Source organism: Akebia trifoliata, chromosome 8, assembly GCF_017979445.1.
Source record: "Akebia trifoliata isolate Shusen 1 chromosome 8, ASM1797944v1, whole genome shotgun sequence".
NCBI classification, from domain to species: domain Eukaryota; kingdom Viridiplantae; phylum Streptophyta; class Magnoliopsida; order Ranunculales; family Lardizabalaceae; genus Akebia; species Akebia trifoliata.
Window position 1 is genome coordinate 10,070,900 of NC_141382.1, and position 13,995 is coordinate 10,084,894.

Below are 13,995 nucleotides of genomic sequence, written 5' to 3' on the forward strand. Positions count from 1 at the left end.
TAGGTGGAGACTAAAATGACTCAACAGACACAAATGATGGGTGCATAACATAATGGGGAGTCTGCAACTATTGCGTGTGATATCCATATATAGGTTGATATGACTCTACAGGAGAAAATTGTGAGTGCAATATCATAATGGAGAGTTTGTGGGTACTGTATATGATGTCCATGTGAGGATTCAACTGTGTGTGAAATATTATAAGGGGGATCCAACAAAGATGAAAAATAACTTGTCCCGAGATTTTCACGTATCATATCCTAATCCTGGTTAACGTGCACTGAAATATAATTACCCTGATTGGCTTAGACATGATCAGGCTCATCATCCTGCTGCTTATAATACTCATTACCCCCTCCTCATAAACAAACTCATTTTTTTCCTCATACACAAGCTTAGGTCGACAACGTCGATGTTGTGAAATTGTGTAGACTGGCTTACTCGGTCCAAGTATCCGAAGAGGCAATAGTGGTAGCAATCTCAAGTATATGACAACAACTTCTAATTGATCTATGACTCGTCCATGAATATTCATCTCACAGATCTAAGAACTCAAAACACCAATAATAGAGACTTGAAAAATAAATAAATATATTAAATATATATTTATGTTTCTAAGAATTTTAAAATTAACTAAAATAAATAGTACAACTTAACGTATTATAACATCTACTCCTGTATAACGCATACAAGTCATCCGTATAACCACGAGGTTATATCGTAGCTCAACAAAGTATAGTGCCGGATTATACATCCAAGGGCAACCATACCATCTCTAAAACACCTCGAATGGCCAATCAACTCAAATTTAAAAAAAATATTATTTATATTAGTTTATACAAAAATTTGATAAATTGAAATTCAATATTCAAAATTATCTCGTAAATTTGACATAATTGGCCATGTACATGAAATCTAACAAATCTTTCATTTTAATCTCTTATCATTGTAGTTTGTATTATTCCTCTCCTCCCACATACTGCGATAAGACTTGAGATAATCTGTTGTAAATTGAATTGTCTCATTCATTGATTTATAGAATGATAAAATACATTGTGCATAAAAATAATACAAGATCAGTGTAGGCTCAAATTATGGGTTATGTGCATAATCTCCATATTATCTATAATAAGAAGATGTGAGGTCCACACAACCTAAAAAAAGAAAAAAAGATATTTTAGTTAAATATAAAAGATAATAATAATAATAATAATATCTAAATTTTTTGTTAAACATATATAAATAAAAAGTGCTTATATTTATCATAAAAAGAAGAAGAAAATCTAGCTTGATCCAGTAAGATAGTATGTTATGATATGAATATCCAATATAGATTCTATTACGTGTCATCCACCAATAGGATATAAGGAATATATGATCCTGACTCGTAAGTATGGGTCTCCTTATTGTCAATCGTTCATGTGCCCATACTTGTAATAACGTCATATATTTAAGAAGCATCGATATTCAATTTCGCTCATTCCTTACAAATTTACCGAGAAAATAATAAAATTATTCTAGAATAACAGTACCTCAAACATAACAAGATACATAAAATAAATTCTAAAGAAATATAGTAAACTGGTATCAATAGTCTTACCCAATCCATCTAAAAATAATATAGCTCCACCTAGTGTCAATAAATTGGCATAAGTATAACGTTGTGTCTAATATAAAGGTAAAATATTAATAAATAATATCAAATTTATATGTATAAATATTTTAATAATAATAAATAATTAAATTTTACTTCATTCATAGACATCTGTCTATTTGACAATCTCCTAATATATCACATACTCGTGCAAAGCTAATAAAATTGAAGTAAGACTTTCTATCAACCTGAGGTAGAATTTCAAGACAGTTATAAATGAGATTGTGATAATTTTCTCTCATCTTATGTGACACAATAACAGGGTACTCGTCAATCCTCAGTCTTAAACAATGAATAGTGTCCTCAGAGTGATAGTCATCTCTTTAAATGGAAGGTGGAACATACAAGTTTATAACCAAAATCTCTCAACTAAATCATAACACATACATGGATCATGATGTAGCTATCTGATGCGTTGATATTGTTTAAAACCAATATGACATTAATGGCCACTCACGGATCACTAATGTTCCAATTTCTAAAAAATTACGAATGATATCGTACTCGTAGAGGATACTCATAATAGACCTATATTATTATAAAATTAACTATTAAAAAATCATAGAATTCTAATCAATTTGCATTATTAAATTTTAAATATAGAATTCTAACATGTCCCATCCAAATATCACTCGATATGTGACCTTGACGATTGTTTATAATATCGACTATCATCGAACCTATGGGAATACGTCCGTCACTAATTACCATTCGATACAACAAAAATAATTATATAAACACATTATTCAAATATTTAAAATTTTTTACTTATTAAATTATTTATTACAGCCCAATCATGATCTTGATGATCTCGTCCTCATTGAATTATGATTTTTTTCATCAAGATCAAGATTTTGATCATCAAAGAAAATATTACCATCAAAACAGATCCAACCAAGCAATCAATTAAATTTATGTAATCGATATATATTCAAATCTGTCATTTTCTTTTGTTGAGATGTAAAACATGTACAAAAACCTCTAGAAATAAAAATAAGTGATTTTTTGACTCCCCCACTAACACATGCCCCCATATGCCCCTAACGTGGCATGGGTTAGAACCATATATTGTTTTCCCTTAGGATACACAACTGTACATCCCTATAAATATGTGCAGTATTGTATTCTGAGGGAAAGAATCTACAGTTCTAGCACATACCATGTCATGGGCGCCACAAAATCATTATTCCTAGAAATATTCATTGAATCAATGGTAAACATACAAGAAAATTTTTGTGCCATTTTCCAACTTCTTGAGTTGTTTCTTTTGCTTTGTATTTATTTTATATTAATGTGAACGCTACAAGGAAAAAGTCTACCCAACTACGATGGTACCTCAAATTTAATTGGCTCATATGATTTCACGTGAAGCTGTGTTTTTGGATCACATTCCTATGGTTCCCATCACCATGGCATCGCAAGGAAAATGTAACTTTATTTTTTACAAAGTGTAAAAAAAGATGAAGATAAAGGATCCCACAGTAGCCAACCTTTTAATTCTTGCTTGATGGTTGATATTAAGGATTCTTCTTCTTCTTCTGCATCTTCAATCAAGTATGCAGAATGTGCCGTCTAAAATGTGTTGCAGGTTGCATTGAATGAGAAATGATATAAAGTCACACAAAGATGCATATTAGCTAGAGAGATGAAAAACAGATGATTTAATTGAACTAAACACGAAAAAATAAGTGGATCTATGTCTGAATTCTTATGCAACCTACAGCACACGAGACTCGAGGCTTATTATATATAGGGTGGCATTCGGCAGCCAAAGTTACGGAGCCAACATTGTCCTATATGACTTAAAAGTTTTGGATTAAGCTGAATTTTTGTGAGGAATTTTTGTAAGGATCATCCTCACAAAAATTCAGCCTAATCTGAGACTTCTAAATCCATCAAAAGTGGTTTACAAATTTTTAGTAAAAACTCGATGGCTTACAATTTTTAAACCATTTTTTATGGGTTTAGAAGTTTTGTTGTGAATGATGAATGGAGAATGATATACTTTTAATTTTAAATATTTAGGTGTATTTTTTATATATTTATTTTAATGATTTATAAAATATAAAAATAAAGAATGAAATTGAAATTCTAATTTTTTTGAAGATTTCATTGTAATTTTTGATCCAATTGTCCATTTCACAACTATAATATATCCTTTCTAGGTATTTCGAGAAGAACTATTCACTATCGTAGTCTAAAAAATGGGAAGGAAAAATGAAAAAATATAGATCACATTTACAGTGTCGAGTTTACCATTTTTATTGTTGAGTTCAAAATTTTTGAAAAATTGTCAAATTGAACAATAAAAAATATCGAGCTCGGCAATAAAACTGGTGAACTCGACACTAAATAAATCTTTTGAAATATATCTCGACTTCATTCTTCAATTTTTTATTATAAATCGTCGAAATAAATCAAAAAATACATCTAAATGTGCAAATTTAGAAGTATATCATTTCCATTCATCATTCAAGATTAAAAAAAAAAAAAAAATCATTAGAAATGATTGCAATCCCTGTTGAAAAACCGAAGTACGTGAAAGATGAGAAAAATGATGGCTTGGGTATTTCAAAAACATTATAACGTGAAAGAGGTTGAGGGACCATTAAGAAATAAAAAATTTACTAAATGGAATATCAAGCTATCCCCCAAAACTTAGGGATTATTGAGAAAGAAACCCCTCTGCCAGGGTCCTAGCCTTCAAATAAAATTTTCAATAATATATATATGCAGAATGTGTCGGCTAAAATATGAAATGTAACATTTTCTTAACTGTCGCAAATTTGAATAAGAAATGATACACAGACACGCACGGATGCATAGAGCAAGAGAGATGCGAAACAGGTCACATAATTGCACTAAAAATGAAAAACAAGAGGATCCATGTCTGAATATTCTTTTGCAACTTACAATCAAACTTATCATGAATTAAGGTGACAATAGTCTTAAGGGAAGTAACTGAAACGCTGCTGGTAGAAGAGATGAACACTCTGAGACTTGATAATAAGGGGGGGTTGTAAATGTCCCAATAGGACTATAGTGATGCTCCCAGAATGGACAAACAAAGAAGATCAAAACTTCTTGATGAAGTCGTAAATATGTGTGCTGATTTCATCAGCCTTTTCTTGCTGGATGAAGTGAGCAACTCCTTCCATTACAACTACTTCCTTCAGGAGCGGCACGTCTTTCTTGAATCCATCTCCATTTACATATTCTTTCATACCCGGGATACCATACATCAGGTCCAAGTCCCCTACAATGAACTTAGTTGGTACTTTTACTTGTGCCCCGGTCCATGGTGCTGTGTGCTCCCAAGTTCTGACAAAAGAAAAAAATATTACTATTCAAGTCGAGCTTATCAGCCCGCAACAAATACTCTAAAATGAAAGGAATAGTGCATAAAATAGAAATTGGATCTAGATTAAGCATAGAACAATTACATCAATAATATTAAATCACAAGAAACAGAACAAAGTTTTGGGGTTTATTCTTGGTCATTTTTTTGTTATGAGAAAAACGGTGCAAATGAAGATCTGAAGGATATAATAAAAATGGAAGGAAAAATAGAGCAATCACACAAGACAAAGATTTACGTGGTTTGGCAACAGAGCTTTCTTCTTCACTAAGATAGGGTGAAAATAATGTACACAGGTGTTTATAATATACTCCACACTCAATCTCTCACCAAATCCCACAATTTGGCTACCCAGCTGGAATAATGAATTAAAGATCACTACCCACAATACCCAAATTTATAATGAGGAAGACTACGATTAACTAAGATTCAAATTATAGGTGAAGTGAAACTCTAAGCATAGTGGCTGGTAGTAGAACTAGAAAATCACTTCGACAAGAAATCCAATCATAATATAATAAGAGTGCTGATTTTTGAACTCAACCTGACAGGGGGACTCAAAACTCACTGATGTGGCATGGGCAAAGAACCGTAGATTCTCTCTCAGGATAGACAACCGACTTGCCATCTGCAGTTGTGCATCCCGAGGTTACAATTGCTTATCCCGAGCAAAAAAATATACGGTTCTTTGCACATGACATGTCGGTGAGTTTTTGAGTCTAACTGTCAGGTTGAGTTCAAAAATCATTAGTCAAATAATAATAAGAGTTAGGATCCAAAACTATGTCCCGTTCCCATAATAAGGGTAAGGTGTCTGCATGACACATTTTTGTTGGAGTTTAGAACACCAATGGCTCTTAACCAAGGTTGTAGCCCAATGTGTTTGACCTCCAATAAAAATGTGTCACATAGACACCTAATGGTGTCATAGGAATTAGGAATGGGACACTATTTTGGATCGCAACTCTAATAATAATAGATTAGGGATCCAGTCAAGTGTCCCATTCTTAACCAAGGTCAAGTGGCCCCCCATTTTATGCCACATCATTTTTCGGGACCCACTGACCGTATGGAAATGTGGTTCATTCCTTGGTGAACCTATGTACCGAAAATCGAAGTGTTTGATAATCAACATTTTAAATTAGACAATGGATTCACATCACCAATTCTTGAAAAAAGAATTTAAATCCAATGATTATAATTCATTCTTAAGACAATGGATTCACATCACCAATCAAACTGATTTTTTGGGTGTAGATTTACCGGGGGATGGACCACATATCCATACGATTAGTGGGTACGGGAGACCTGACTGGATCATGGTTTTAAAACTCGGTTTCACATCTGGTCTTGTCCATGCCAAATACTGAGTCGTCTCGGACGAGTTTTTCGATACTTTTGAGACATCTCGTTCAACAATGAGAAAAATGAACGTGGGGTTTTAAATCTGGTCCAACACATTGACTTGTCCGTCTGTCTCGTCTATGCCTAATACTGAGACGACTCGGGCGATAAGCCACAGTTTCGGTCTCGGACCAGTTTTGAAACAATGGACTGAATCCCTACTCATAATAATAACCCATTCCCACTGTACAACATTTTTTCTTTTCCTTAAAGTAGGGATTTAAGCCAATCTTTGTAGCAAACATACATGTCCATAGCTCGGTAGTAATTTAATCCTCCAGTGAAGCCGCTTTGTTCAAAGTTGCTAGCGAAATAAGCAATGTCTTCTTCAGACAACCAAGAAGGCAAGGAAATTGGAGTAGTGAGTACTTCAAGTCCTGTTTCTTTGGGTATTATGAGTGGACTTGGATCACGCAAGGTTAGAAATTTCTTCACTACTGTTGCAGCACCAACACGAGCGAACTCCGCTTCCATCTCACCAGGCTCCTACAACAGCAGATTTAAGCAAAATATACTTAGTTATCATGAGCTGAGTATCACACTCATGTAAGGATTGGATGATGAGTAATCATTGAAGCAGCGAAAACATTTAACCAATTGGAGTTATAAAATAGTTCATGGAGTCATCACAACTTTAAAAAAAAAAAAAAAAAAAAAAATCGATTAAACCTGCAATATGAAAACTGAAGTCCAATTACAGTCCATGTAAAAATCAATGTCATCAATTTTATAGAATTGACGGTTCAACAATGGTTACAAATCTACCGATAAAATAAAAATCCATGATTTCAAATCTAGGTTAGGTTCCCTTGATTCATGGAAAAAATACATTATCCCTGCCATTTAAACACAAAATCCAATGGATGAGATTTATGGTATCTCCAAGATCCTATTTTATATTTAGAAAATAAATGTTTAAATCCTTAAAAATAATTATTTTAATAAAAATTACAAAACCTTTTTACTAACTCAACCAAGATTTTCAAAATATCATATGAGTCCTCCTGATTGTCAAACAAGACAACAAGTGAGAAAACTCAAAATGAATATCCGTATCGTCATGGAAGGATGCCGAGATGACTTGGGTCTTACTCTCAGACGAGATTGGATTATTTTGGACCAAAAAATTAAAATATCTCGATTCACGACCTTATAATCACATTAATTTATAAAATTACATAATCTTTTTTGACTGATGATAAAATGACGCGCTGAAACATACGTGGCTGATGTGGTAAGTGCACAGAGTCGTAGATCTTTTTTCCTTGTATATCCAGAAGAAAAATATATATGGTTTTGTTCCCTTGCCATGTCAGCTGCGTACATTTCAACACGTCCATTTATCACAACTCATCTTTTTATTTTTATGTTGTCTTCAAATTCTTCATAATCAACATTTTAAATTAAACAGTATAATAAATCGACATGGCAAAACATATGCAGTGTCGTGGCTGATGTGGTAAGGGCACATAACCGTTGATCTTTTTTTCTTTCTATATCCTTAAGAAAAAGATTTATGGTTTTGTGCCCTTGCCACGTCAACCACATACAGATCATGTATGTTTTGCCATGTCGATTTATCACTAATCTTTAAATTACAAAAGAGTTGTGATAAATGGATGCCCTAAAGCATACACAGTTTGAACGTGACGGACATGGCAAGTGCACAGAACCATAGATCTTTTTCTTCGGGATACACAAGAAACATGATCTACAATTATATGCATTTGCCATGTCAGCCACATACAGATGGCGTATATTTTAATACGTTGTTTTATATTAGTCCTTATAAATGGGCCTTCCTGATACGTTGGCACGTGCCACCCACTCATTTCATCAATGAGATCCTTTAATAACCAAGAATGCTGATAATATGAGGCGGTTTTGGCACACACACTTGACGCATTTGCTCACAACCCAATAAGTGTTTGACATGTAGCACGAATGACATCATTAATTGAGAGATTCTCTCTCTTGCTGGCTGCCTATATATTTATTTTTTAGATTTCAAATCATAAAAAAGTTGTTGGCCCACAGTGATTATCACATTACAATCCAACAACACATAGTCTTGGATGAGATTTAAAACCATGGCTGAAAATGACCGAAAGGCCCTCAATTTCATCCTCTTGCAACACAGACACTTTGAAGGAGAGGTGGAACGTTGAGTTCAAGATTAGGGTGCAATTTTTAAGGTAAGAAAAAATACTTCGGCAGATATTGAAAATAAGGGACGAATCGTCCAATACATCTCACTATCATCAATGAACGAGACGGATAGACAAGTCAAATGTATGACAAGATTTAAAATTACAGCTCATTTTTTCTCATTGTTGAATGAGACAACTCAAACATATCAGAAAACTCTTCCAAGACGACTCGGTCTCGTTCATGGATGATAGGATGAGACAACACGTCAAAAATGAGTTTTTAAACCATGCTTTCAGCTGGTTTCTCACGGAATAAGGCATTAAATGCATGTTGTTAGTGTCAGGTTATTGAATTTTGATGATATGACACAGTTTGTTGCTAACCACTTAACGCCATTTTCTCTCTCTTGCGCATAGTGAAATAAAGAAAACTTTCTAATCTGATCACCTCGTGACATTAAAAACATGATTTGATGCAATACACTTGTAGATGAAAAAAATATATGAACTTAAAAAAAATATATATATTATTTTTCACTGTGGACTTTTATTTTTAAATTTGGGTGTTCATTGGTTGTCCATTTTCGACACCTTAGATCAAGCTCAAAAAATAATATTATTTAATTTTTTTGTTTGAATATGAATATTTTCATGAAATCTAAAAGGTTTATCTATAAGTTTCACCAAAACTTGGAGGGATACATGAAAATTATTCTTTTTAAAATATTATAATAAATGTAAATTGACCCAACCAAATTGAACAAAGGTGCAATCACATTCAATCAATTTGATAAAGGCTTATTTGAGGCACCACAGCTACCATATTGTGTGGGAATAATCACAATGTTTACTATTATAATGAGACGTGGATATAGGATCGTTGATATCAAAATTTTCTTCCAAAAATGCTCCTAACATAATTTAAACTTAAATACTAATTATTAGTCTTTCAAGTCAGAACAAACATTAATGCAATATATTAAATTATTCTTTTACTCACTCTCTCTTCTTATTTGAAGGTATGAAGGTTTCAACAAGGAATTCGTGAAGTACAATACCCTTAGAACTTGCAAAATAGGTTAGAAATGATCATGAAAACCTCAACTCTTAATTTAGGGGTTGTTATAAAATCTTGACAACCAAAGACAAAAAGAACATCAAATGAAATTTAATTCAACAGGTTAGTATCGAATTATCTAATAGAGAATTGATGTATAGAATCTAATTGAATCTGCTTGAAAGGACTTAGTAAATTCCTAATGTTACACACTCTCATAGGTTATTATTAAGTCCTTTCAAGTAGATTCACTAAAGTGAAATCCTTTCCTTACTAATAGAGTTAAAAGAAAAAAAAAAATTTAAAACCTTACTAAGGATCATTTTTTCTAAATAGATTACCACATCATAAATCCAACACCACAACCCTCTAATTTTCATAAAAAAATTCATATAAAAAAAATTCAAAAAAGAATTTCTTTTGAACTCAATCTAATATTTTAAAAATGAACGGCTACTGAACTTTCACATAACTCCTAAACTAAAAAAATAAAATTTAATGATGAAAAATAAATTTTTTTTTTAAAATTATTAAAATCTCATCCTCTACAACCACAGAGCATCAAATCATGCTTTTGGATGCCACGAGGTGAGCCCAAGGAACCCTTAGTAAGGGTGAAATCCTTACTTAGTAAGACTAGGGACTCTTCAATAAAATCCCATTGAATCACAATGAAAATCTCCAATATAACTTTCATTCCAATAAAAGTTGGTTGTTTTTTTATTTATTTTAATTATGATAATTTCATCATTTTTTTAAGAGTCTTGATGAATGCATGTGGTTTTGGGTACGTGGTTCATTCGAGGCTGACGTGGTAAGGGCATAAAATCATAGATCTTTTTCTTGGGAATACATAAGAAAAATATATGTGGTCCAGTGCCCATGCCATTCATCCTTGTACTCAAAATCACGTGTATTCTTATCATTGCTCCTTTTTTTTTTTGTTAAATTTGGATCTTTAGTTTAATGTGATACATTGGGAAGAAACGGTGTGGGTCCCAATAGAGCGTCCCTTATTAGAAGAGACGGAGAGCTGAGGTAATTTGTGGTCCTATCATATTAAATACCACAAATAAAACAAGAGATAGTGTGAGAGTAGCGCCAAAACAAGGACAAAAATCTTTCTTGTTGTTGTTGTTGGAGTTGGGGATGGTGTAAAGAGCAGGAAACATTACCTGGACTCTGCACATGTAGTAATCGTCACCAAATAAGGCACGGAAGCCCTGTAGATATCTTACTGAAGGGTTTCGAGGCAAAAAAGGTACACTTAAGTTCACCAAGGCCTTAATCCGGTCCGGCCGAAACAAGCATAAATGCCAGCGATCAAGGCACCCCAATCATGCCCAACCACAAACACCTAAGGGTGTCAATGGATAGCCTAGGGGTGGTTATAAAATCTTGACAACCAAAAGAGAAAAAAGAACATCAAATGAAATTTAATTCAATAGGTCAGTATCGAATTCTCTAATAGAGAATTGATAGAATTATTGAATCTGCTTGAAAAGACTTAGTAAGTTACTAATGTTACACACTCAATATAGGTTCCTACTAAGTCCTTTTAAGTAAATTCAATAAAGTGATATCCTTTCCTTACTAACACGATAAGATTTTGAACCTTACCAAGGATCATTTTTTTAAAATAGACTACTGCATCAGAAATCCAACACCACAATCATTTAATTTTCATAAAAAAAAAAATCATTAAAAAAAATTCAAAAAAGAATTTCTTTTAAACTAAATCCAAGATTTTAAAAATGGACGGTTAGCGAACTCCCAAACTAAAAAAATAAAATTTAACGGTGAAAAATAACTTTTTTTTTTCAAAATTATTAGAATCTCATCCTCTACAACCCTAAAGCATCGTATCATGATTTTGGATGCCAAGAGGTGAGCCCACGGAACCCTTAGTAAGGGTGAAATCCTTACTTAGTAAGACTAGGGACTCTTCAATAAAATCCCACTGAATCACAATGAAAATCTTCAATATAACTTTCACTCCAATAAAAGTTGGTTTTTTTTTTATTTTTATTTTTTTAATTATGATAATTTCATCATTTTTTTTTAAAGAGTCTTGATGACTGCATGTGGTTTTAGGTACACGGTTGATAAGAGGTTAATGTGGCAAGGGCACAGAATCATAGATATTTTTCTTGTGATCTATGATTTTGTGCTCTTGTCATTTATCCTCATACCCAAAATCACGTGCATTCATCATTGTTCTTTTCTTAATTTGGATCTTTAGTTTAATATGATACATTGCGAAGAAATGGTAGGTCCCAATAGAGCGTCCCTTATTAGAATATACAAAAGGCCTTTTGTAGTAGGTATTTGTGGTCCTATTATATTAAATACTACAAATAAAACAAGAGATAGTGTGAGAGTAGTGCGAAAACAAGGACAAAAATCTTTCTTTTTCTTGTTGTTGGAGTTGGGGATGGTGTAAAGAGCAGGAAAGATTACCTGGAATCTGCACATGTAGTAGTCGTCACCAAATAAGGCACGGAAGCCCTGTAGATATCTTACGGAAGGGTTTCGAGGCAAAAAAGGTACACTTAAGTTCACCAAGGCCTTAATCCGGTCCGGCCGAAACAAGCATAAATGCCAAGCGATCAAGGCACCCCAATCATGCCCAACCACAAACACCTATTAAGTATTAACAATCAGATCACTTTTAATAATTTTGGACTGTCAGAGAATCACTTTTCGACTAGAGAGAAATTACTAAAAAAGTAGAAAAAAAAAAAAATGTAGAATTCCCATTTCAACGGACTAATCATTTTAATTATGAAAATGGTAACTTATCAATTTTTTTTGGAATTGATTTTTTACCAAATAAGAAAATTTGATTAAAATTACTAAAATGCCTCTTCGCGTTCATTTTTAAACAGCATATTTTTGGTAATGGTATTTTTGTAATTTAACTTCAAAATTTTCATGTTTGATAAACAAATTTATTTTCAAAAACGATAATCTACCGTCTTTGAAATTAAATTCTGATTCAAGATTTCAATTTTTGAATACCAGTTAGTGTTCATTATTAAACAACATATTTTGGTAAGAGTATTTCTGTAATTTAACATAAAACCTTTTTCTGTTTAGTAAAAATTTTAATTTTACCGTTTTCGAAATAAAATTCTGATTCCAGATTTCAATTTTTGAATATCTATCAAACAACATATTGTTTTTTTTTTGTAAATTAACTTAAAAAAATTTACTGTTAGATAAACCAATTTAATTTTGAAAAACTGTAATTTACCGTTTTCGAAATTAAATTCTGACTCCAAATTTCAGTTTTGAATTGTTAGATTCTAGAATCGTATTTTACTGACCTGGTCATGACCAAGGGAGTCGATGAGGGAGACTATATCGCCAATAATATGGTGAACAGAGTAGGCTTGGAAGCAAGGTGGAGCATCAGTTCCGCCATAGCCGCGCATATCAGGAGCCACAGCTCGGTAGCCATGAGAAGCGAGGGAGACTATCTGGTGACGCCAGGAGTACCAAAGCTCAGGAAAGCCGTGAAGTAGGAGAACAACTGGGCCTTGGCCTTTCTCTGCTATGTGCATGTTTATGCCATTAACTGCTATCGTTCTGTGCTCTATCCCCTCCATCTCTCTCTCTCTCTCTCTCTCTCTCTCCCACTCACTCACACAGACACACTCAAGACTGAACTTCCAAACGTGAGGTCTTCAAGAGTTCAAGGCGAACAATTTTCTCTTTATAACTTTTAGGGTAAATTACATTTTGACCCCTATGACTTGGCATAATTTTATGTCTACCCTTACCTTTTAATAATTTCACTTATCCCCTCGTTAAAAACTTTAGTTAATATTCCAATGTGATTTTACCATTTTATTTTTATATTTTTTATTGTAAAAAAATAAAATTGAATTTAAAAAAAAAATAATGTCCTAAATTATACTTATCTAGGTAATTCTTCCATTATCAACTCTTAATAGAATTTCGATGATTAAAAAGTAAAATTGTTTTTCTGAAAATTAAAAAGTATGTTAAAATTGTCACAATTGTTTTTCCAGGAGAAAAACTACTATTCCAAAGAGCAGGAGCTGGAGTACTCTGTGGAGGAGTTGGAAAAGTAATTCTGTGCAGAAAGGGCGTTTGACAATCAACTCTGTGAAGTATTGGCGGAAGTACTTTTGTGTTGGAAGTCTGTTTGGGAACCATACTGACTTCTCATGACTTCTAGAAAAAAGACCAGAATACCCTTATATTATATTAGTTACTATTTTTTATTTTTTAGTATCGTAATATGCCTTCAAACTATACTGTTTTTGACATTTTAACTATAAATATTAATATAATATAATATAATATAATAAATATTAATATAATGTGTTTAAAATGGGGTTAT

At 32.7% G+C, this 13,995-nt stretch overlaps 1 protein-coding gene across 1 annotated transcript; it reads right to left on the minus strand.

Moving 5' to 3' along the window:
- Window positions 1-4,487: 4,487 nt before the first annotated feature.
- On the minus strand, window positions 4,488-13,291 carry LOC147396015 (epoxide hydrolase 1-like). The gene is made up of 4 exons (XM_086450550.1): window positions 12,953-13,291; window positions 12,084-12,266; window positions 6,664-6,902; window positions 4,488-4,975 (listed from the first exon to the last, which is right to left on the minus strand). The coding sequence occupies exons 1-4, from the start codon at window positions 13,232-13,234 to the stop codon at window positions 4,729-4,731; spliced, it is 951 nt and encodes a 316-aa protein (XP_086306676.1). The 5' UTR covers window positions 13,235-13,291; the 3' UTR covers window positions 4,488-4,728.
- Window positions 13,292-13,995: the final 704 nt, after the last annotated feature.

Bases quoted from the DNA above. Each gene is read 5' to 3' on its own strand.
- LOC147396015 (XM_086450550.1), bottom strand. From the start codon at position 13,234: ATGGAGGGGATAGAGCACAGAACGATAGCAGTTAATGGCATAAACATG. The intron at 12,267-12,952 runs GTCAGTAAAATA...AATACTTAATAG, and splicing joins ACTCCCTTGGTCATGACCAG to GTGTTTGTGGTTGGGCATGA. The intron at 6,903-12,083 runs GTAATCTTTCCT...CTGCTGTTGTAG, and splicing joins ACTACATGTGCAGATTCCAG to GAGCCTGGTGAGATGGAAGC.